At 41.7% G+C, this 26270-nt stretch overlaps 1 protein-coding gene across 2 annotated transcripts in view; it reads left to right on the top strand.

The window, feature by feature from the left end:
• The window catches only part of ITPR2 (inositol 1,4,5-trisphosphate receptor type 2), a 340900-nt gene that overhangs the window by 262859 nt on the left and 51771 nt on the right, over nt 1-26270 (top strand). For both annotated transcript variants that reach the window (XM_044993884.1, XM_044993892.1), the window contains exons 45-47: nt 1430-1546; nt 22799-22906; nt 25026-25218. In XM_044993884.1, the coding sequence (XP_044849819.1) occupies nt 1430-1546; nt 22799-22906; nt 25026-25218 (418 nt within the window). The remainder of the gene's footprint in view (nt 1-1429; nt 1547-22798; nt 22907-25025; nt 25219-26270) is intronic.

Below are 26270 nucleotides of genomic sequence, written 5' to 3'. Positions count from 1 at the left end.
CAGTCCATCTAGTCTGGTATCATGCCTCTCGCCTTGAGGCTTTGAGGATAAGACTCATAAACCATGTAATTGTGCAGTGTTGTACATGGAGAGAGAAATTCCTTCCTGACCCTTGCAAGGCATTAGTTTATCCCTTGAAGCACATGATACGATTAGCTTGGGTTTTAAAACTGGAAATGGTGAATTTCACAAGCTCTTCCACACAGTTCATTGTTAGATTTTAATCTTAATTGTAGAGAACTTAATTTTTCTTGCACTCTCTCCCAGAAACCCATTTTTATACCTGTTTTACTGCTGACTATTAGGGGGGAAAAATCAGTGGATGGATTCCTGGCACTACTGAAGTCAGTGAGAGTTTTTCCATTGACTTCAGTGGGCTAGGATTTCACCCTGTCAGCACGTAAGACATTCAGAAAGTTTAAAATGCAGCCCTCCCTGTACAAAGCTTAAGAAAACAGTGGTGGAGTGGTACAAACTTCCTTCCCAACAAACAGCTAGGCTATGAGACTGTAACACAACCCCTCCAGGGCTGCTATTCCAGCTTATGGGAATGCTAATCACTACCTCTCTGTGCTCTGTGTAAGCATGGATCCAGTCACCCTACTCTGCCCCGTTCCCTGTGCCCTCTCCATATCAGCTTGTTTGTCTTTAATGCACAAATCCCATATGGTGCATACAGCGGTGGACAGGAGGGAGAAACCTGCACAACCCCCTCTTCTCTTCCCCCAAAGCTTCACAGCAGGGTTTCACTATCTGTCTATCTAAAGTACCTATTGGGCCCCCATTACTATAGTAGATGGGCACTTCAGAGCCTTCAATGTATTTATCCCAGCAACACCTCTGCAAGGTAGGGAAGTTTTGTTATGCTCATTTTGTAGATGGAGAACCAAGGCATAGAAAATATAAAGCCCAAATCCTCAAAGGTGGTTAGGCACCTAATTCCTATTGAAATCCATGGGAGATAGGCACCTAAATGCCTTTGAGGATTTGGGCCTTGTCCAAGGTTACACAGGAAGATGTGGCATAGCAGGCAACTGAACCTAGGTCTCCTGGACCCAAGCTCATGCTCTAGCCATGAACCATCCTTCTACACTGGTATCCAAACCCCTCTACATCTGGATTAATTTCACCTGAAATACACAGGTAAACACCAGACTCGATTTTTATTGCAAACGTGGCAATTTGTCTTAAAATGGCAAAGAGGAAAAACAGCAAAGCAGAGTGCAATTGGTTGAGATAAGAATAAACCGAACACCTTCGCAGGCTTCTGTTCATTCTGAATGTGCTTTTTAGAGTACATCTCCTTCTTGTAGGACTTCACGGGCCCTGTCCAAATTTGAGCCAAGCACAGTGAGCAAATCTGAATGCAATTCATATTTTTCATGGAATTAAAATATTTGACAGCCCTTCGATTTTATTTGTTTTAAAGGTGGATGTAATGAAGAATGCATATAATCAGGCTCTAGAATGTGATGAGGAGGAGGAGAATGGAGATAATATTTCACCAAAAGACGTTGGCCACAATATATACATACTGGCACATCAGGTATGTCTTTTGTTATTGTGTGTCTGAGTCTATAAAAGAGAAGTCTTAAAGGCTGCAAGATGTTATTAAATTCTACCCCAGATCTGTGTGCGTTAACCATTGAAGTTTTGCCTGTGTAACGTCTGCAGGATCGAGCTTATATAGGATATCATTTTCTCTCGAGTGTCTTTGGGGCCAGGATCAAAATGTGTGTGGTTTTGCTGTGTGTGTGGGCTGTGCCCATGATGTGTGGGTACTGTTGAGATGTAAATAACATAGAATGGAGCAGGTAATGTACACTCAGTTTATCTTCTTTTGTCATTTCCTACTCTGGGAATCTTTGACTCAGAACGGCATGTAAAAATAATTTATCTTAATTAAAGCATAAATTGAATCAGATTATCATCAGTTAGATTTTAATTCATGTCTTCTATTCTTATATGAAATGAATGTTAATACGATATTATTTTTATTTTACAGCTATTAATTTATTCAGGCAACATTAATAGTATGGCCATATGGGAATTTTATTCCTTTTAGGATATGCTGTTGTTCCACTGGGCTCTCTTATCACACGTCTTTTGTGCACTGTAAAGGGGAAATACAGATTTTTATTGGTATGCCACAAATGAGAGAGTGAGATTCTCCCCCCCCCCCCCTCGGTGGAAAAAGAAAAGACTGCAACTTTAGTGATCAGGCCCTATAATAAAGATGGCACAGGCAGATAGTACTTGCTGTTCCATGTTAGAGACCTTATCTTTTGTTTTTAATTGTTTTTTATTAAAGCAGGTTCAGTTTAAAAATGAAGCAATATGGGAGTATTCTAAATAAATTGTCAGAGAATACAAAGTTAAGCATATTCCTTAAAATGTGAGTAATATTGAATAGAAGAAAAGAGGACAGGTTATAATTACACTAATAAGGTGAGAAATGTACATTATGTACATTTTTGTCTTCAACATGTTCAATGACGGGCTCTCATTCCTATTATGTTTGGAGAGCCATGTTCTACTCTTACGCTGCCTGCAGTGCCCCATCAAAGACAATGGGAATTTTGTGGACCTTGCATCTTGTATAGTCATTTGCACCAGTGGGAACATTTTACACCCACTTCGTGCTTACTGTTCCTGGTATCAATGACTACACAAAGTTCAGGACAATGGGGAATGAGGCCTTGAGAATAGAATACAGGGCTAAGTCTATATAAGAAAAGACTGCTGGGATACTGCCCTGCCAGGGGCTATGCAATCACTACTAAGAAAGCAACACCAATTCCATATGTCTGATTCTTGGTGAGGCATTTTGGTCACATCCTGGATCTTGGCAACAATTTACGGAGCCCCTTCGTGCCCTGCAGAAGAAGGCAGGGATATCGGTTTGGCAGGAAAACCTATGCTTGATGTACAGATTTTACAAAACTGGCTGACTTCCCTTCCTGCAGTTGGATATCCCAATAAACACATCTATTTATTATTACGTGTACAGCCGTGCAGAACACCATACAGCCACATAACAGAGCATTAGACGACTAAACCATGCTGTTTAGGCCCTTCCTCCCACACCCATGTTAATGAAAAGCTATAATTTTTGGCACATGAAAACAAATCGTCGACTACCAAACTCTTTCTACATGTGTCCTTTCAATCACTCTGGGCTGGGCAGGATATGAACTTTTGTCCCTCATGAGTAAGATCATTGTTGCCTAGTTCCTATCCTGGCTCAGTTCTCTAAACATCCTTTAATGCTATCTTATATATAAACAGCTTACTGGTGACTGTACCCTCCACTCCGTGTAGCTGACCTAATTTACATCATATTTCTTTGCTCTGCTCCTTGCAGTTTCATTGTTAGTTTTTTATCATTTTCACAATTGGTACAGCTTTTCAGCTTCTTCCGTGTGGCGACCTACTCTGGTTACAGCATCTGTACCATTCTAGCAGCAGAGTCTAGATTAGAGTTCCTCTTTTTATCATCACAGACTCATACACAGACAGTTTATTTTGGAGCACTCAGACTTTCCGTTTTTGTCGTTGCTCTTTTAAAGGCTGGAGTGGGTTCTGCATTTTGCCACCACGACATCCTTCCCTGCCCTTCCTGTGGTTGGTTTTACCAGAAGCAAAAGACTTTCTTGTAAATGTCTGACCTGCTATGCACAGAAAGATATAAATACATCACAAGAAAGGTTGAGGACCGAGTTATGGCCCCACACTGCAGTGCAAGACACAGAAGACCCCTTACTGTTAACTGTGCATCATCACGTTGGTCAACATTTCTTCTTCTCCCCACCCTGCCCTCACATCTCTTGTCCTTCTCTGCAGACCATGTGAGACTATTGTTCATGCTGGTTCCCCTCCACTGACTTCATCCCTTTCCTGGCACTACTGCTTCCCACTCTTCCTGTCCCGTGCATTGTAAGCAGAGTGGGGAACTCAAACCAGAGAAAACAGAACTGAGCCACCCCCAGGGGACCAGCATAATCTGCACTCCCATACTACACTGGAGTGGGGGGCTGGTTCCAAATGCAGCCTTTCTGTTGCTCACGGCAGTACAGAGTAATGACGCCTATGGGTACTCGATATTGTGTGCTGGAAAACCCCCCGTTATTACCAGATGGACAGCGTGTGTGATTTGTTTCACAAGAATCTACTGTGGCCAAACATTCCATGTGTCTGTGTCGTGTTCAAGCTCCTTGTTCAGAGCCAAACTTTGAGTTTTTCTCAGTTACTTCTTTTTCAAGTTCCTCCAACACTCTTGGATGAATACCATCCAGTTCTGGTGAGTTCTTGATGATCAGTGTTTGTTCCAGTACCTACTCTTGTCACACCTCAATCCAAGGGAATCTGCATGGTGTTTATAGTAATAATTTAAAATATAGATTATGCTAAATCAAGCTGACTTCTCTTTTGTGATATTAGAAAGGCTCTCTGCAAGAACTCAGATGACGTGATGTGTCTGTGATGTGATGTAAATGTAGACTTTACAAAGGCTTCTGAAACAAGTAGCACATAAAAGTTTGATCTGTACACTGGCCCTTCTACATCTGGAATGTCAAACCAGATAGTTAATTGGTTAAATGGAGCAACAAAAATGTCACTGTGCATAGCACAAAGAATCCATCTTGATTTTCACATTACTAGTTGAGACTGCACAACTGGCTATTAAAGGCTTTCAAAAGTTGTTAAACTGAGCAAACGTTGCTGTTGGAGTCATCTAGGATAGTAAAAACAATGTGGAGTCCTTGGGGCACCTTAGAGACTAACAAATTTATTTGGGCATAAGCTTTTGTGGTCTAAAACCCACTTCATCAGATACATGGAGTGAAAAATACAGTAAGCAGTATATATATTACAGCACATGAAAAGATGGGAGTTGCCTTACCAAGTGGGAGGTCAGTGCTAACGAGGCCAGTTCAATCAAGGTGAATGTTGCCCATTCCCATCAGTTGACAGGAAGGTGTGAGTATCAACACTTTTTTGAATGTTACAATTCTTGATGTCTGGCACATGCCCCTCTGCCATGTACATTGGCCAGACGGGACAGTCTCTATGCAAAAGAATAAATGGACACAAATCAGACATCAAGAATTATAACATTAAAAAACTAGTAGGAGAGCACTTCAATCTCCCTGGACACTCAATAACAGACTTAAGTGGCAATTCTTCAACAAAAATCTTCAAAAACAGACTTCAAAGAGAAACTGCAGAACTGGAATTAATTTGCAAACTGGACACCATCAAATTAAGCCTGAATAAAGACTGGGAGTGTCTGGGTCACTACAAAAAGTAATTTTCCCTCTGTTGATATTCACCCCTTCTTGTCAACTGTTGAGAATAGGCCACTTCCACCTTGATTGAATTGGCCTTGTTAGCACTGATCCCCCACTTGGTAAGGCAACTTCCATCTTTTCTTGTGCTGTAATATATATACTGCTTACTGTGTTTTTTCACTCCATGCATCTGATGAAGTGGGTTTTAGCCCATGAAAGCTTATGCTCAAATAAATTTGTTAGGGCTTGGCTACACTGGAGAGTTGCAGCGCTGGTGGTGGGTTTACAGTGCTGCAACTTACACGCTGTCCACACTTGCAAGGCACATACAGCGCTATATCTCCCTGGCTGCAGCACTGGCTGTACTCCTGCTCTGCCTCGGGTATAACTATTGCAGCGCTGGTGATGCAGCGCTGGTCTGCCAGTGTGGCCACCAAAAGCGCTGTAATTGGCCTCCAGCAGAATTTTCCCATAATGCTTTTAACTAAAGAACTCTTTTTGTTTTGTTATTATGCCTCTTTGTTTTGTTGTGAACTCGGGGCTCCCGGAGCTGCTTATCTAAAAAACAAACACAGCTCCTGTTTGTTGTGAATGAGGCAGGCAGGAGGATGAATGTCTACAGCTAGTGTTTGCTTGAGGAGAGAAACAGCACAGCGGGGATGGGGAGGGGGGAAAGGGAGTCCGTCGGGGCAGCTGCTTATCTGGTCTACATGCTGTTTGCATTTAAGAGTGAATGAGGCGTCGGGGAAATGGTCAGAATTTGCAAGGCAGGGAGCTGACACAGTGTCGGCTCCAAAAATCCTCTCTCTCTCTCTCTCTCTCCCCCCCCCCCACGCTTCCTGTCACACTCCACCCCACCCCCATCTTTTGAAAAGCACGTTGCAGCCACTTGAACGCTGGATAGTTGCCCATAATGCACCACACCCAACACCGCTGCAAATGTGGCCACACTCCAGCGCTTTCCCTACGCAGCTGTACGAAGACAGCTGTAACTCCCAACGCTGCACATCTGCAAGTGTAGTCAAGCCCTGAGTCTCTAAGGTGCCACAAGGACTCCTCATTGATTTTGCGGATACAGACTAACACTGCTACCACTCTGAAACCTATCTAGAATAGTGTTTCTCAAACTTTTCAGAGTGGTGACCCTTTATTTGAATTAAAAAATGTTCATAGCCCCCTTCTGTTTATGGTAAAAGTAAAAGTGAAAAATACATCAGTGATACACTAACAAATAAATTAGAGGGTTATTTCAAGAGGTTGACAGAGATCACTTGACCTTCAGGGGTAAGGGTGTTCAGGGAATGGGGGAAACAAGAATTTCTTTGTTTTAGATTGTAATAAAATTTTCAGTGCCTCGTTAACCCCCCCCACACACACACACACGGTTGCATTTCATGACACCCTCTTGGGTTGCAACTCAATGGTTAAGAAACACTGATGTGTAGGGTATCATCCCTCTCAAGATCATGCCTTGGGGCTCCCGATCCAGCAAAGTATTTAAGCAAATGCTTAATATTAAGCCCATGCTTGAGTGCTTTGCTGAACTGGGGCCAGAGAGAGAATAACTATGAAACGCCACCATGTCTTTTTTGAGCAGATTATAACTTCCTAGAAAACAGAAGGTTTTTTTAATAAGGTTAAATTAAAAGTTTAGTTAAGTAGTGCTGGCACTCCCTTGGTATTTATGTAAATGAGACAATCTCCTGATGGCACCGAGACCTGATGAAAGGATGGTTTTCTCCCACCCCGAGTGGTTAGAAGAAATTAACACTGCTTGATATCAATGCAGGTATGCAGCATAAACAAACATCAGCTTGAACCAAACAATCCCCTGATAGCCTGGCACAGTTGGAAGTTCCCTTTCATTGATAAGCTCTTAAAATAAACAAAGGGAAAACTAAACATACAGTAGCAATTTGAGTTAATGGGTAACTCATACACATTCCCGTCTGGTGCTAATTATCAATGGAGTGAGGGAAACAAGTAATTCAGCCTTGTACATTTGAATTGCTAAAATATATTAGCTGTAGAATAAAGATTCCTTGATCAAGCGTAGCATGAAATATCTAATCTCCTTATTGCCATGTTTACTATGTGTAATGGTAGATTAATAGGTTATATGCATAAAAATATTTGGCAAATAGACAATTGATGGCCTGCATTTATACTTCGGGAATAATAGTGCCCTACAGTCTATTGAATACAAATTATTAATTAATTTTTGTCAGTTCAAATAGGATTGGTTTGATAACGAGACTTTTATTAAGGAAAAGTTTCAAGTAGTAGTTGAAATTCTGGTTACCCACATAGTTAAAAATATAAGCAGCACACGGCCATATAAGGTTCTATGACTATCTACTTAAACTTATTAAACTGTTTTATTTCCTCCAGTAGAGACCATCCTTTGTTTTGTGTTTGTCCAGCGTCTGAAACAGCAGAGTTCTGGTCCACGACTGAGGCTCCTAGCTACAGCAATACAAATAATAATAATAATTCTGGAAATAATTAGGAATCACGTTTGCCTTTTTATAGCATATTCTTTCTGAGGGCTTCAGATCACTTTAAAACATTAACTGCTTACGTTTTCCCAACATCCCTGTGAAGTAGGATGCAAAAGAGGTGAAGGCAACTAGTCATTGGCCTGGATGGGAAAAGAAGCCAGGTTGCCTGATTCCTAATCCTTTGCATTAGCTGGTCCGCCTCTCATGATAACTCAGTACCAGCTACTATACTAATGAGGAGGAATTGGCATTCAATATATCAGAAAGGCATTGTTGCTGGTATCTTACCATTCCTTAAAGGAGACTGTTAAACCTATTTTTTAAAATATATTTTCCTGTGCTGCTGCTAATATAGCTAGTTAAAGCTGGGAGAACTTTAGTCATATGATTGGCTGTTTGTGCATGGGGGGAGGTGGTATTGATTTTTATTGGGGGAGTTATTTTTGGTTTGAGGGTGTAGAGCAGCTGTTGGCTTTCTTTGGGTTGGTAACACTTTTGAATTTTGGCAGAGGTACGTATAGCTTTGCATAGGCCCTTTTTTGTATATGTTATACGTGTAAATAAATAAAAACATACTGAATACAGACAAATGTAATTTTGTGTCAGGGCAAAAGAGAGTCACAGGTAGGAGATTGAAGTGATGGAGCTAAACAGGCTTTCTATGATTCAATGGCTATGGAAGTTAAGGGGCATTGCTGTGGTTGTGTACAACCAGATACGAGGTAAGATCACTCAGTGCATCTTGGCCTTTGGTACAGGAATCCAGGGTTTCTGAATTGGCTATGCAGCCAGCAGTAGACAACAGAGCAGTGTTTCTCAGGAAGGAAGTGTGACCAGAATCAGGAATGCATTTGTGGTGAAATTGACTGACTGGGCTGAAAAGAAATGCTGCTGAAGAAGACTGAAGTGGGTTACTTAATGAAGCATTTAAAAGAACCCACAACAAGACCAAAACAAGGAAATAGGGCAGGAGAAGGGCTGTGGTTCCCACACTAAGGGTCTCCATTAACTGTGAGACACATGAACACCAGGTGATTCCAAGGAAAAGGGGTGGATGGGAGCCACATGAGAGAGGAATGTGACTCCATGGAATGTCTTTTCCCCTCTCCTCACTAGTGTGTCAACATTCCCTCGGTACCATCTGTGACATAAGTAAGACACTACTGAGGTTCACTGAGCTCCAGAGGCTTCCAGCTGTGAGGAACAGCCTTAAGTTCCAGCAAGAACCCCTTGGTTCATGGTACATCTATGCAGCCCATGGCAGTGAGCCTCCCAGCCCAGGTCGACGGACTTAGGCTCACAGACCTCACATACCACGCTAAAAACAACAGTGTTGATGTTGCAGCTCAGGCTGGAGCTTGGGTTCTGCCACCTAGAGAAAGGGGATGGGCTTCAGCGCCTGAGCCCCAGCCTGAGCTGCAGCTTCAGAGTGCTGTCTACACAGCTGTTTTTAGTGTGGTAGCGCAAGCCCAAGTCTTGGGAGGCTCGATTGGGCAGGCTGTGTAGACATAACCATGGAGTATGGCAGTGGAGAGTGCTCATAGAATCATAGACTATTAGGGTTGGAAGAGACCTCAGGAGGTCATCTAGTCCAGTCCCCTGCTCAAAGCAGGACCAAGCTCAACTAAATCATCCCAGCCAAGGCTTTGTCATGTCACATGGAACATACTGTATCAGTACATCTTCCTGGTCAGCACTGCCAACTTTTGTAGATATGCTGGCTGCTGGTGGACACACCACCACCACCACCGGAGGGGAGGTGATAACCATTTTGTGCCTTAATAGCCCCACTCCCCATTAGCAGACTTAGTGTTGTTGGGGCCGTGTTTCTGCTGACAGCTACCTGCTGTTAAATGTGACCCATGAACTATTTAAAATTGTTTTAATCATTTGATTTTTTAAAATAAACCTGTGCCTAATTTACACTAACATGTATCTGTTATATGTGGGAGCAGTAGCTCCAAAAATAAGGCACAAGTAAAAAGTAACTGGTCTGCAGCTGGTGTAAATGAAGCCAGCCTGATTTACAATAGGTGAGGATCTGACCCTTTTAATCTATAGGTAGCGCCAGTTTTTGTATAACCGACTATTTCCACATTTTGCAGCACAGAGTGAGGGTTCTCAAGACGTTTAATAGGAATCTCTTCTCCCAAACAGCTGTTTGTACGTAAAGAAAAGCATTGTACATACTTACAGGAGCATTGCTAAGTTTTTAGTTCAGAGCATGATCCAGTGGAGATGGCACTGGACTGGGAATGAGAAGATCTGGGTTTAGGTCCTGGCTCCGGCCCTGACTTTCTTGTGATCTTGGCCAAGTCACTTCACCTGTTTCCCCCTCCCATCCTGTCTTGTCTATTTAGGTTGTAAGCTCTTTGGAGCAAGGATTGTCTTTCACTGCCCGTTTGTGCAGTGTCTAGGAGAGCAGGGCCCTGATTTTGGTTGAGACAAATAATGAAGAAAAGTAGAATCTTAGAATCCCACCAGTCCTGTGGGATGAGTTCCATATAGTAACCCAGAATTTCTTTGAAAAAGTCTCTCTCCCCCTGCAAGGCAAGTGGAATTTAAGGCTTCAGCACTATTCTTTTAGTGGGTGTTTGCTGAGGCTTGCAGTTTTCCTTCCTAGCAGAAAAGCATTAGCTGATCACATTGCCAAGGCAAGGAGCTAATGGGGACCTGTCCCAGGAACCGTGACTGTCAAGAGACTCGTATCCTGGGCTGCCAGACCTGAAACTTCTTGTGAAACTTTTATTTTCCGCATTTTGTTTAGTAGTTCTCATCCTGATGAGACAGTCTATGGCATCAAAATGACACTGGCTAATTAAATGTCAGCAGAATCAGAAGCTGTTGCAAGGCTTTTACACTCAGATTGCCAAGATTGAAACAAAAACCAAGGAGGCACATCACCCTCCCTGCAGCTCATTAGGAGGGTATAGACCTCTACCGTCAACCAGCTCCAGTGTATAGATCCAGTATGGAGGCTGCTACAGGGCCTTGACACTAATGAGCCCCTGAAAGCTTAAACAAATGTCTGAGGCTGCCGTTCATTGGCAGGTAGAATCCTTGGCAATTTGTTCTGCAACTTTGTCTTTTCCTATTTTGTTGACATTGGCTTCCAGCTATTACCCCATCATTTAAGATCCAATTCCAAAATGGAATTGAATAGCATGGGTCCTAGTGCCCCTGAGGAGTCCCACTGACTTCAGTGAAGCTCCTTGGGATTGGAAGAGGCCATGCTTAGAACAGTGGTTCTCAAATGTTTGTCCTGGTGACCCCTTTCACACAGCAAACCTCTGAGTGCGACCCCCCACTTATAAATTAAAAACACATTTTTATATATTTAACACCATTATAAATGCTGGAGGCAAAGCAGGACTTGGGGTGGAGGCTGACAGCTCTTGACCACCCATGTAATAACCTCGCGACCCCCTGAGGGGTCCTGACCCCCAGTTTGAGAACCCCTGGCTTAGAGGACCCCATTGGTAGGCTTGGGTCCAATGGGCGGTGCTTACTTTCATTTCCCTCAAAATGTAATAAGGTCAAATGTATCAGTTGATATCACATGCATCCTCTGTTTGGGGACTATATTGCATTAACATGGAGGTAGACATGATTAACTGGGCAGGAGGTTTCCTATCTCTAACTTCAGTTATCCTGTGTCCATATGATTTGTGGTTCTTAAGATCTCTGTATCTGGGAAATACAGTTTACTGTAGAATAGAGGCCCATAAGGCATACTAGAGGAAATACCGCTAGTATTAATGTGTGGTTCCGCTCTGAAAAGTGGCTGTGTAAGATGCCACCCTCTTCCAGAGAGACTTGCTGCTCGCTCTGTGTATCCACCGTCCTATCTGCTCACCTTAGTGACAAAAATAGATAGATATTACTTTTTTGGGGAGGAGCTGGATTTTCTTCTGGCTCCCATTTCACCAGCAGAATTTTTAGCTGAGTTCCTACTGCAGGACCAGTTCCTTATTGGACCAGATCCTCAGCTGGTGTAAATTAGAATAGCTCCATTGCAGTCAACAGAGCTACGCTGATTTGTACCAGCTGAGAATCTGTCCCATTGCCTTCATGTTCTGCTCTCGGTTACACTGGTGCTTTCCACTGAAGCCATACTGCCAGTAACAGCATAACGAAGGGCTGCACTTATCCTGCAGAATCTTCATTCCTGGTGGCGAAAGAACACTGCTCAGCTTTCAGGCTGAGTTTGCGGAGGTGAGCTATAGGGAGAAAAATAATTCTATCTGTAAAGTGAACAAATATAATCCAGAAGTCTTTGAGAGATAATAAACGTGGAACCCCACAGTACCATTTTTACAGTCATTTTTCAAAGTGGACTGCACTTTGTCACCATAAACCTCAGTGCATAATATTGTCTGCACAGAAATATATGTAATATACCACTGCCATTGTTTATATTGCAGCAGAGGCAATGATAGAAATATACATGGTATTGAATTGTAACCATACTGCCATAGATGAAGTCTTAAATCAGAGGCTGAGCTGGGACTCGTGCATTTTAGGTGATCTGCAAAGGGCTTGCATAAAATGGGGTTATTGCCTTTTCGTGGGGAGTGCGATCATGTTGAAATTTCCAGCTAGCAAACTCTGGTTTAACAGCTGGCTATGTTTTCTCTACATCAAGAATAAGATGGAAAATTACTTAGAACACCAGTAGTATCTCAGGGTAGAAACAGACAATCATGGTGGATCTTGCTCTCATGCATAGGGTTGTACAAAGTGGGGTCCAGTTTTCCCACCTGGTGTATGGCTAGTGACATTAGGATGATTTTTCCTCTGGATCACCTGCTGGGATGAGTCTGACACATCCTGCCTCATTGATTTGCTGTGGTTGCCAAGGGTGAGCATCAATTGCCCACCAGTCTCTTCTTTCTATGTTTCTATCTGTTGATCATCATTTAGTTGCTGGCTAACACGAATAGCTCATATCTGATGAGTAGAACTAAGATGTGTCTGTCTAGGATGAAGGTTGCACCTCGACCGCTCACTTTCCTTTGCTTTCTTAGCATATGCTGCTAATTCATAGGTGGCTAGTTCAAATATTGTCCAGATGACTGCAGTAAAGAGGTGGGATTTGGAAAGGGAATATCATCACATTTTGTTTTGCGGAGTCCTCTCCTCATTACCAAGCCCTGAAAACAGCTATTCTGGTTTTTGTTCTGTTAAGTGGACTGATGAGGCAAAAGTCCAGCAGCACTATTTAAAATAGTGGGAAGGCTGTGCCATACTGGCTGCTGAAAGAAGCATCTTGTTTGCTTTCCTGCTCCTTTCTTTCACATGGTCAACCCCCCCCACTCCTGCCTCACCTCCCAGTATGTGCATAACAGTCCCCAGTGGTGAATAGAAAAAGGCGAGTGAGTTTGGACAGTTGTGAATTCTCTTTGCAGGACTCAGCTGCCTGTTCTCCACTTTAATCCAATTTGTCTTTGGGCAAGAAAACTTTTGTCAAGAAGTAATTTCCTGTGCTTTGAGAAGCACCTGTTAAGGAGGTTGGGATACTAGCAGGATTTGCTATATAATTTGGAGGACCCGAACAAGAGCATGGTCCTAAGCAGGAGATATCATGCCATAAGTTGCACTTGTCTTGCTGCCAGACCAGGGGAGGTTGTCTGGCAGTAACCTTTTTCCTCTGCTTCCAGTCCCATGGCTGGAGAAGAAGGCAGGGCCATCCCAAGACTGAGAGAGGATGTGGGGCCCCCATAAGTGCAGAGTAGTAAGCAGCTGCCTACTTTGCTTGTGTGGATATTTAAATTACTTTCTTTTTTAGACTCTACTTGTTGGACAGCTGTAGATAGCAAGATTGCAGAGAAGTGCTATTTCCCATTCTACTTCTGCTCAGAATAAGAAAAGAAACCAAAAGAGGAACATGCTTTCAAGCAATAGAATTGAGAGCTCCTGGAAGGGAGATGCTTTCTTTTCTCCAGTTTTTAATATATTGTCCTGGTGGCCTTCATGAGGAGGAGGGAGAAGCTCTTCCACTCTACAGGTGGGGAATCCTGTGGAACCTACCTGCTGCAGCTCTTCTTGGGGTGGGCACTGCTTTCTGCTGGCTGGATGCTGCTCATCGTGCTGGCCTTTCAGATGAGCCCATAGTGTCCACTTATTCTGGGCACTTTGGTTCATTGGCCTCTGATAGAAGTTGCAAGTGGTTGAGGTCTTTCCCCTTGCAGTGACTGTGAATTAGACCCCCCATTGGTAAAGAAGGGGTCTTCCCAGTCCTGTCTCCACTCCTCTTTGTCCTCCACCTCCCCTCATTCATTCTTTGCTCCTCCTTCATCTCCTAGGTCTTTCCCTCTTGCATCCTATCCACCTCATTCACTCACATAGTTCACAGAGGTTAGTCTAAGAAGGCTGCTATGCTATGGCCTGATACTCGCACTTCCTCCCCAAGTGAATTTTGTTTTGTCATGAAAAATTTTAGCTACGGGCCTGAAAATAGTTTCCCACAAACTTTGCTAGCAAAAGGGGTGATGAATAAGACAATTTGAAGTTGGGTTTCTAATTCACTGAAGTATGTGAAAATAATTTTTCCTGCTCTTCATGCTGCTCTCATCAGGCATAAAAGACGCAGAGGAAACATGACTTCAAAATGCTTGTTATAAACATTATAACAAGAATAATTTGTACTTAACTACAGCATCCGAAGAAGTGGGCTGTAGCCCACGAAAGCTTATGCTGAAATAAATTTGTTAGTCTCTAAGGTGCCACAAGTACTCCTGTTCTTTTAACTCCAGTAGTCTCTCCCATGTGAGAATGTCCATGTTTCACAGGCTTTAATTCTTCCTACCTTGTAAGATAGATAATTTATTCCCATCTTACAAATGTGGAAACGAAGGCCCAAAGCGGTTAGGTGATTTGTCAGAGGTTAGACAAGAAGTCTGGGAAAACCATCAGTTGAGAATCCAAGGATCCTGGACTTCCAGTGCCTGGCTGATATCACAAGCTGCCAGAGGAAGATTGGCTCTGAACTCTTTCAACTACTATATACTGTATAATCATCTGAATGAAAATCTCTTAATACTGGATTCCAGGATCTCCCTTTGCTCAATCCCAGCTGTTCTCAATGTTTGTTAACCGACTGTTCGCTTTGGGTAAAGTACAAAGTTGCTGCTCTATGCAACTGTAATGACTTTTTGGAAAGGAGGCTGTCCTGTGCATTGTTGAAAGCTCTATTCAGTTCTTACTGGAACATGGGGAGTTGAGAAGTCATCATTACTGTTTATCAGAGTCAGCTGGAATAAAACATTCTGCTTAATTATGTTTAAGGTGATATTTCAGTTTTTCTTTCTTTCTTTACTAATGGCTCTCAGTCTTGTCTCACCCATATACAATGAATTGGTCTATGAGCACCCGCATGTCCCATCACCCTGTGCCTCATTTTTTCTCTCCTGTCCTTTTCTGTTTCCTTCTTATCTTGTTTTTTACTCTTTTTTTTTGTTTGTTTGTTTTGTTTCGTAGTCCTTTTTGTCTCTCTGGTTACTTTCCTCAGTGGCTCCTCTTCCTCATTCTATCTCTCAGCAGAAAGCTAAATGTTCCTTGGGTTGGCAGGAGGAACCATCAATGGTGATGCTGTGGTACCTAATCTTATGCAGCTTGGTGGCTCTATTGAGTTACCAAGAGGGCTGGGGAAAAAAGGGATAGCTTGCGCTGCCTTCTTTAAGAGGCAGTGCACAAGCAGTAGCAGCTTTCAAGGATCTATCTGCTTCTGCTCACAGCTGCAGGAGCACTTTTGCAGTAGCAAGGTGGGACAGATCTGAGATAATGCAGTTTACTCTGCTGCTCTCGTGTGATCCCTTTCACCCTGGAGAAATTCTAGTGTTATGTAGGTTGGCAACACAGTCTGATTACCAGTGGAATAAATATGAAAATGTTATATAAATTTAAATAGAGGAGAATTTTTCCAGTTTATAAGATTTCTTAATAGTAAATGATGTTAAACATTATACATCCTAAATTGTATACACTTCTAGATACAGAAGCTGTTTTTGTTTATATTGGTTTGAGAACATAAGAATGGCCAGACTGCATCAGACCAATAGTCCATCTAGCCCAGCATCCTCTCTTCCGATGGTATCTAGTGCCAGATGCTTCAGAGGAAATGAACAGAACATCCCCTGTCATCCAGTCCCAGCTTCTGGCAGTCAGAGGTTTAGGGACATCCAGGGCATGGGGTAGCATCTCTGACCATCGTGGCCAATAGCTAATGATGGACCTATCCTCCAGGAGTTTATCTAATTCCTTTTTTAACCCAATTATACTTTTGGTCCTCACAGATTCCCCTGGCAATGAGTTTCACAGGGTCACTGTGCCTCGTGTGAAGGTGTACTTCCTTACGTTTGTTTTAAATCTGCTGCCTATTGATTTAATTGGCTGACCCCTAGTTCTTGTGTTATGTGAAGAGGTAACACTCTTCACTCCATTCATGATTTTATAGATCTCTATCGTATCCCCCCACCCCTTAGTCACCTCTTTTCTAAGATGAACAATCCCAATCTTTTTAATCTATCCTCTTATGGAAGCTGTTCCATACTCCTAATAATTTTTGTTGCCCTTCTCTGCCTTTTCCAATTTTAATATACCTTTTTGAGGTGGGGCAACCAGAACTGCAAGGGGTTGGCATACCAAAGATTTATATAGTGGCATTCTGATATGTTCTGTCTTATTACTTATCCCTTTCCTAATGGTTCCTAACATTGTTTGCTTTTTTGACTGCTGATGCACATTGAGTAGATATATTCAGAGAGCTATCCATGATGACTCTAAGATCTCGTTCTTGAGTGATAACAGCTAATTTAGACCCAATCATTTTGTCTGTATAGTTGGGATTATGTTTTTCAATGTGCATTACTTTGCATTTATCAGCATTGAATTTCATCTGCCATTTTGTTACCCAGTTTAGTGAGATCCCTGTATGACTCTTCACAGTCATATTTTGAGTAATTTTGTATTGTTTGCAAACTTTGCCACTTCTTTGTTTCCAGCCACCTCTTTGTTTCCAGATCATTTATGGATATGTTAAATAGCACTGGTCGCTGTACAGATCCTTGGGGAATCCTATTATTTACCTCTCTCCGGTGTGAAAACTGACCATTTATTCCTACTCTTTCTTTCCTGACTTTTAATCAGTTACTGATCCATTAGAGGACCTTCCGTTACTATTCCAGTTATGCCATGACTGCTTACTTTGCTTAAGAGGTTTTAATGAGGAAACTTGTCAAAGGCGTTCTGAAAGTTCAAGTACACTATATCTACTGGATCACCCTTGTCCACATGTTTGTTTACCCTCTCAAAGAAGTCTAATAGATTGATGAGGCATGATTTCCCTTTCCGAAAGCTGTGTCGACTCTTTCCCAACAAATCATATTCATCTATGTGTCGTCTGCTTTAGTTCTTTACTAGAGTTTCAACCAATTTTGCCTGGTACTGAGGTTAGGCTTACTGGCCTATACTTACCAGGCTTGGCTCTGGAATCTTTTTTTTTTTAAATTGGCATTATATTAACTATCCTCTGGTCACTTGGTACAGAGGCTGATTTAAGTGATAACTTACATACCACAGTTAGTAGTTCTGCAGTTTCATATATGAGTTCCTTCAGAACTCAAGCCAGAGTTTAAAGCACTCTTCCCCAGGAAACGTATAAGATAAAAATCTACAAAACTTTTATTCAGCACGTTTCCAGAGAACTAAAAACATTTTACCCAGTTATTTTGTAAGATACCAGGCCTGACTCTCATTAACACCAAAGCCCCTTTACACTCTTCTGGCAGTGGAAAGGGGCCTTAAAGTTGGCATAAATTATATTTACTTTCACTTTTGCATATTTTTGTTTTGCTATAGTGGTATAAAAGAACTGTAATATAAATTGAGACTCATGTCCTCCATCTATATCAACTTGTTGTTTCTAACACCTATTTATATGATCCCTCCCACCTCACCAAACCTCCTTTAGAACCCGATGGATCCAAACCCAGTAAAATCGATTGGCATTTTTCATGTAACATGGGTTAATGAATTAGGACAAGAAGCTGACATACAATGCTTGACAGTGTGTGGAAGATGTTTGTTTTATGAAGATAATGGAAGGTGAAAAACTACTTCTGAAATATAATTTTCCTAACAATTTTTCAATGTACATTTTTTGTTTGCAAGACAATCTGGTATCCCAACTCAATAAACCGTATGAATTTCAACAGATTTTAAATCACGTTTGATTTGATAACATTAGAATAACTGCATTTTTCTTCAACAATATCTTGATGTAAAACAAAACAAACATATTTTGTTTTGACACTTTACTGCAGTGTTTTCCAAAGTCCTGAAAGCTAATAACCCTTCAGGAAATTGACCAGTGTGTCCTTCCATGCAACTTGCTAAGGTCTAACTATCTTATTTCATACACCTTCTACAGCTGCTAGGCACCCCCCATCCCTCCCCTCGCGCCCCCTGCAAAAAATGGAGAGGTCTGCCCAGGCACCACCATTGGCTAATCCTGGAGGGCGTACCCCACCCTTTGGAAACTCTGTACACAGAAGTTAGAGATGGAAAAGATCATTCCCTCTACATGCCAATCCAGGACTGTCCCCTAAAATATATTTCCAGTGCTTTGTATCAGCACTCCATACCACACAAATTTTCTTTGTTTAAGTTATCAATTTGTGACTACATTATCACTGTTACTACTATGACCTTGATCCTACAGAAAGCTCTGCACAGATGCAAGGGGTTGCTGGCATAGAGTGCTTTACTCATCTGGCCCTATAAGTTCTTTACATAACAAATGTACAGGCATGAAGGTAGAGCTATAGACAATGTTACGGTTTGCTAAAGTAAGAGACTTGTGCTATCTTGCCTTTATTCTCTCTCTCCTATTGGGTCTCTGTCTTTTAAATGTGGACCTTGGCAGGTTGTTGCCAGTACCATTGTTAGTTCATTTTATAATTATATTATATATATATTATAATGCCCAGGCTCCCCAGTCATGGGCCAGTACCCCATTGTGCTAGGCACTGTACAAAGACAAAACAAAAATACAGCCGCTGCCCCCAAAGAGCTTACAATCTAGACAAGACAACAGAAGGATATAGATAGACAACAATCCTTTGACTATTGAGATTGTGTGTGACTAAGAACATGTTACATTGACCCACGGTGCACAATTTTAAAATGACTTTCCTTCTGCTCTCAATCAGGGCTCCTTAAATTGTGTCAGCACTTCCCAGTCTTTCAAGAATGTTCTTTATTAGCAGCACTCAGACCATCGTTGAAATCCCAAACCTATTCTTCAGATCATTTTGCCTCTCTCCAGTGTTAACTTTGGCTTTGTCAGTACCCCGTTCAGCAGTCAATCCGTTGCAATGGTGTAGCTGCACCAGTGTAAACCCCATGAGTGGACAAGAAAAGCCACCATTTATACTAATTGAGTTTACCCTCATTTCAGGCCTACTCAGATTTGCACTCCTGCAGCTTTAAGGTTGCTGCCCACTGCCTGCTGAATCCCAAGTGGTGGTGTTATAAAGCCTAGGAGCTCCAGTCAGGGCTCAGGACTCCATTGTGCTAGACGTTGTACAAACACTGAAGAAAAAGACAGTCCCTGCCCCAAAGTGCTTGCAGTCTAAGGGTACGTCTATACTTACCGTCCGGGTCGGCGGCTAGTGTTCGACTTCTCGGAGTTTGATATATTCGCGTAGCTGAACTTGCGTACCTTAGTTCGACCCCCCACCCCTTAGTGTAGACCAGGCCTAAACCAAGTGTAGTCAAAGCCTTTGTTTGCCCAAGTTTTCAGAGAACCTGGGTGTTCTTCACATGCACAATGATCTGGTAATGAATTATACAACGGTTTTCAATTGGTTCTGAGAGTGCTTCTCTCAAAACCATTAATGATCTGCTAATATATTTACTGTACGTAATATTTCTGCTTACCTGACACAGTGACTCATTGCCATCACTAGAGATATTCAAGGCTACACTTGATATCCATCTATAAATGGATGATTGGGTATAAAACAGTCAATCCTGTCACAGTGCAGAAGAAATGGGATAGAGGTTCCTTCTAGCCCAAATGATTCTATGATTAATCTGAGCTTCAGTTATTGATACATATCATGGGATATGTTTACAGTAAAAGGTGAAAAGTTTAAAACGCATCTATAATAAAAGGAAAGTGCTATATTCTGAAAGTTCATATGGTTGATATGAAACATTTCCTATACTGTGGGCAGTACAAGTTCTAATACATTTAAAAGTGAAGCTTTTCATTATGTTGATGGACATTTGTGAATTTATAGATGGTTAGTACTAACATCTTGCTGCAAAGCAACATCATTTTTAAGACTTGGACTTCCAATCATAAGAAATTGTAAACCAATTTCCAACTTTTTTTCTATTATAGAGAAGAAATTCTTAATGGTTAACAGTGGAGGAAAATAGTCAATATAGAGGCAAAGTTTTTCTGTATTATGGCAAGATGAAAATTTGATAGTAATTCATCACCCAAAGTAGTTCTCTCTTCAGTTGTGTTCATTCTGTCCCAAATTAAAGATACAGCCAAAATAGAGGGCCATTGGAGATGGGAAATAAAAAATTATTTAATCACAGAGACACATGAGGAGAGAGTGTTTGTTTTTTTTCCTTTTTATTTGAAAAGGAGACGAGAGGACAATATACTGATATATACAGCATGATAAATGGTGTGGAGCAGTGGTTCTCAAACTTTTTTTACTGGTGACCACTTTCACACAGCAAGCCTCTGAGTGCAACCCCCACCCCCTTATAAATTAAAAACACCTTTTAATATATTTAACACCATTATAAATGCTGGAGGCAAAGTGGGGTTTGAGGTGAGACTGACAGCTTGCGACGCCCCCTGTAATAACCTTGTGACCCCCTGAGGGGTCCTGATCTCCAGTTTGAGACCCCCTTGTGTAGAGAAGGTGAATTGGGAGCTCCTGCTTGCCCTCTCATAATAAAGGAACCAGGGGATATGAAACTGAAAGGCAAAGGATTAAAAGGTTTTTTTTGAAAAAAACAAAACAAAACACAATGCTTAGATGGCCTGTTGAACTCATTTCCACAATATATCATTGAGGCCAGATCTTATTGCGCATAGGAAGGTTTGAAACATACTTGGGAATATCGTGGATTCTCCTTTACTTGAAGTCTTTAAATCAAGACTGGATAGCTTTCTAAAAGATACACTGTAGCTCAAACAGCAAATACGGGCTTGCTCTAGAAATTACTAGATGAGGTTTTATGGCTGTTATGCAGGAGGTCAGTCTACATTATCACAATGGTCCCTTCTGGCCTTAAAATCTATGATAAAACTATGAATAATGAGAATATCCATAGTTGTATTAGGATAAAAAAAATGCATAAGGGATCTAAACCCTTCTGCTTCATGGCATAAAATAACGACTGATTGACGGATGAGGAAGAAATTTTCCCTATTGGCAGGTTACTCCATAATTGTCTACTGTGTAGTTTCTTGCATCTTCCTCTGAAATATCTGCTGCTGACTGTTTTCAGAGACAGGGTACTGGACTAGTGGACCAGTGAGCTGGTCCAGTGTAGAAATTCCAAAGCACCAACCTAGGGTCAGAACAGCATTTTATTCAACTACAAAGTCAGAGGAAATACGTTTTTCTGGTTGGGTGTTTGTTTGTTTTTTTGCATTCTCTTATTTTCTGATGCATCATTTAATATTTGTCATTTTTACTTTGTAAGTACATTCCCAGATTAAGAATAAATTCAATTTGTCCACTGGTTCTTGGCAATCTCAATGTACTGGATAAATTGCATACATATGAGTTGTTATTAGATAAAAAATGGAGGGATGAGGGTTGCAAATATCCTAATAGCCTAGCAATAAGCTGGCCTTTTCAGACACAGATAGTGTAACATTTGTTCACACCTGTGTTAGTGCAAGAATGGATTATTGCCCCTCTTTGGGCTATAAAATCTAAATAAATTAACAATCTCATAGCGTTGGCGCGTAGAGTTCCAAACTACATGATCATGTAATGAGCATGATCTGTAATGATCATCGCTAGTTTACAGCCTTGTTACATTGGTCACTTTGAGGGGGGTAGGTTTAGCTCTTATACTAAGTCCACTTTTTTTTGTGGCTTAGTAGAGCACTGGACTTGGACTCAGGTGATCTGGGTTCTTTTCCCAGATCTGCTACTGTCCTGCTGGATGATCTTTGGCAAGTCATTTCACCTCCCTGTATCTTGGTTTCCCCATCAGTCAAATAGGGCTAACGATACCTCCTTTGTAAAGTAGTTTGAGATCTATTGATGAAAAGTGCTACAAAAGAGCTATTTGCCATCTTCCATAGCAGCTCATCAGTTTTTAAAATTAGGTTCAAGTGTCTCATGAAGGTAAGGACTTGTACTATAACTTCATGAGTCTATTTGCTGTTGTGTCTTAATAATAACGACAAAACGTTTGCATTTAAGAAGCCCTTTAAACATCTAACAAGACCTAAAGTACTTTATTGAATATATACAATATGAGAGTCATTTTGCCCAACATGGAGATGCAGCTGCCTCAGGGGTAGGAAAACATCAGTTATTTAACAGGACCAGGAGCACCGCACAACAGCATATTGAAGAATAACTTATCCATTTGAAATCATGGGGGAAATTTAGAATGTAATTACCTAATTTGGAAAAGCAGCACTGTCAAGGATATGCAGATTTTGTATCTAAACTTAACTGGGCAGTGCTGCTGTTCTAACTTTTTGGTGTCTCTGAAAAGCCCTCCAAAAAGACACGGACTGCTGGCAGAGTTGGCATTCATAAAACTTGGCTGAAGACTTGCTTATTTAAACTGGGGTTTTAACACCAAATTATTTATATGGTTCTCAACAAATGGCATTTGGGTTATTATTTACAGAAGGAGGCCCATTGGGGCATGTTTGGAGGGTGGGTGTAAGTGGAGATAGTAAACCAGAGAACAGGAAATAAATCAGATGTCTTCTTTTTCTAGTTGGCTCGCCAGAATAAAACATTGCAGCAGATGCTGAAGCCAGGGTCTGATCCAGATGAAGGAGATGAAGCCTTGAAGTACTATGCCAATCACACAGCACAGATTGAGGTAAAGAATTGCTCACCAAAAGGGAAACTATTGTGGTCTGAGGCCAGTTTGCTTCCTACTAGAGCTTCTCCTTTCGATTTCTCCTGAAGGACAAAACACATTTAAATAGGGTTGCTTGTTTTGAAAGGGAAGAAGCTGAGTAATATCATAATGGGGAAGGGAAAAAAGGCCTGGATATTCTTTAAAATTGGCTTAGTGTATTTCAAACAATGGTCCTACAGTCACTCCCTTGTGGGATACGGAACATTTCTTGTTATGGAAATAATGACTGGGGACAGCAGCAGTGTCTTAGAGACAAGAGTAGTAGCATGTCAGTCACATAAACCCTGCTTTTCAAGCTAAGGAGGTTTATGGATCAAATGAGAATTTTGGCTGTGGTTAAAAAGAAGTTTTTGAAATGTCGTGAAGATTTTGTGCAGTCTTTGCCTAACAGGATGAGGTGGGTCTGGTTCATCAGCTCCTTTCCATATTGTAAACAGCATTCACCTGTTGGACGGAAAAACATTTCATGACTTTGGCAGTAGTAGAAGGTGTAGAGTTCAAAGGTGGCAGCTGTAAGGGGACGTGCCTGCAAGGTGCGCAGGGCTGTCATTTAGAAACTATGACTATCTGATGCAAATCTAGTTGATTAAGGGTGAGTAATTGCACGTAGACTCTCATGTCAAACCACATCCTTCTTGGGGTCTGGTTTATTAAAAGAGAATCACAGTTCAATGTCATCTAAAATGAAATTCATTCCCCAGCTCTTCAAATTTCTGTCAGCTCCTGCTGGGCTCACTAGCTCCTTCCCAAACCCAGTTCCTGCTCCTGGCATTTCCTAAAGCCTCTTCCTCTTCAGGCCTCTGCCCCTTGTGGCAGGAAGCATCAGCCAAGCCTGTGGAGAGCCCCTTCACAGATCCTCTCTCACCCTGGGTCTCCTGCAGGTGTCTCGCATCGCTCTCACAACCCTCCTGCTCCTCTGGTTCTTTTTCCTGACTATACTTAGGCTGCCCTTATATCCCTCCAGCTGGCCTAGTTGCTAGTCATAGGCCCCCATCACATGACCCTGGGACTAAGAGGTACGGGTGAGGTGTCACCCAGGACTCCCTTAAAGGGCCAGCTCAGCCATGGACAGTACTACATTCATTGTGTGCCAATACACAGACACACACGCACACACAGTTTTGCTATCCTTGAGGTGAACATACATAAATATATTGCTCTTAAATATCAAACCATTTCAGAAGGGAGCAATAAGGCAATTTTTTGCAAAACAGCCACAGCTTTGGGGGCTTCCTGAAAGTGAGGATATAAATGACTCTGAGCCCAACACTGCTTCTGTTGAAATAAAAGAGAGGTTTGCCAGAGCTGGGCCAATTGTGGAGTTCCGGATGTATATTCTCTCAGCTCAGCATACCCAGTTTGTTCAATTTGTAAGTCAAATGATGATTCTGTGACAGCGAGCGCTACAGAAAACCTGGGATCTGAGCTCCAGTGCGTGTTTTCCACCTATTACTACTTCACCAGTAATACGGACTCCACAGTCAGATTCAGCAAACAGTTTTAATGGAATGGAATCCAGCTCGCTCTCAAGTAGCTCTGTTGGTTCTGAAGGGCTAATAGTAGCAATATCTTGGGTTTTGTCAAGTAAGCAGATAAAGGCAGGTAGGAATTGGCACCATCTGAGTAACAAGGTGCTTCTTTCGCATAGCCTCTTTCATGATTTACAACCTCATAGAGATGGGCTCAAGCTACAAAATTAAGTTCTTGATCCAAATGCTAAGCCCTTTAAAGTCTGAGAAAGTTTGGATGTTGAGTTTTGCTTTAGCTTATTATAAATATGGGGGCAGTGTGTAGGGCTCAGATTTGGAATGTCCTCAAAGATTGGGGATACTTGGATCTAGATTTTTTATTTGAGGCACACCTGTATAACCTCATTTTATAGCAGGTTTCTGAAGGCAAAGACAATTTTACTATAAATTACTTATGTGTTTTTTAATGTAGCATCTTAATGTAATTGAAATTTTTAAAATTAGTTCGACACCAGTTTGTAAATAAAAGCAAGCTCTGAGTGAGAAGGGAATCACAGCATGATTGAGAAGTCTCTGACTGTGAAAGACACATATATTTATATTTACAGATTGTCCGTCATGATAGAACCATGGAACAAATAGTCTTCCCTGTCCCCAATATCTGTGAATTCCTCACTCGAGAATCCAAAAGTCGTGTATTTAATACAACTGAGAGAGATGAACAAGGGAGCAAAGTGAATGACTTTTTCCAACAGACAGAAGATCTGTACAATGAAATGAAGTGGCAGAAGAAAATTAGGAGTAAGTACTGTCTATAGTTTCAAGGATTTAGGTTCAGGTTGTCTAATTGTATTTAAAACCTGTAAGTCACTAAGCAAGTATTTAACGTTTTCATTTTTACTTGTTTCCAATCCCTTTGATATTACAAGAAAACATTTTCCAAGCCCAAGATTGCAAGTCACTGGAGATGTGTCACCTGCGAGAGAGAGAGACATACACAAAGAATAAATAATATGGAAAAGTGACTAATAAAATTATCTTCTGGGCTCTCGAGACCAGAATTGAGTGGTGGACTAAATGGGTGTAACTTCACTGAAAACAGCAGCATTGCACCCAGTTATGCCAGATGGAATGTTGGCCCCTAATGTTTAACAAGAACATGTGTAGCTGTATACTTATACTTTTGAATATAATTCACTGAAAACATCTTTCACCATGGGCCAGATCCTCAGCTGGTGTAAAACAGGGTGTGGCTCCCATGAAGTTAGTGGAGCCCTGCCAGTTTTTATACCAGACCTCTCTGCACTGAGTCATTATTTACTATTTCTGGAGAATGTTTTCTTAGTAATAGTACTTTGCATCCCACCATCTTTTAAAGCACTTTACAAAAATCCAGCTGGATTAATTCCCAGCAGAACCCAGTCTGTGACTCCTTGGTGGCCAAGGGGACATACCTACTCAAACTGTTTACAACTCCCATTCCACTGGAGGGCACAGCTCCAGCTGGCACAGGCAAAAAAGTGGGTGGCGCCAGTTTCAGAAGGGACATGGCTAGAACACAAAGGGTAAGCTGGCTGGTTCCATGGGTGTCTCTCCCAGAAACCCCACATAGAACTTAGAGCTGCTCCACCAGGATGGAATTCACAGGGGAGGCAGAAGTGGTGCTACCATCTGACCTCCCGTAGGAGTGAAGTTGCTTCTAGCATCTCAGGAGGTGGCAGATGGCAGCCCTGTCCACCTCCTAGGGTAAATCCAGCCTTTTCCCCAATTAAGCTTCACAACACTCCTGATAAGGAAGTGGGATATAGCTATAGATATCTAAGGATCTCTTCACCCACCATTAAAATGCAGAA

Source organism: Mauremys mutica, chromosome 1, assembly GCF_020497125.1.
Source record: "Mauremys mutica isolate MM-2020 ecotype Southern chromosome 1, ASM2049712v1, whole genome shotgun sequence".
Lineage (NCBI taxonomy): Eukaryota > Metazoa > Chordata > Testudines > Geoemydidae > Mauremys > Mauremys mutica.
This window is presented reverse-complemented; position numbering and strand designations above follow the sequence as displayed.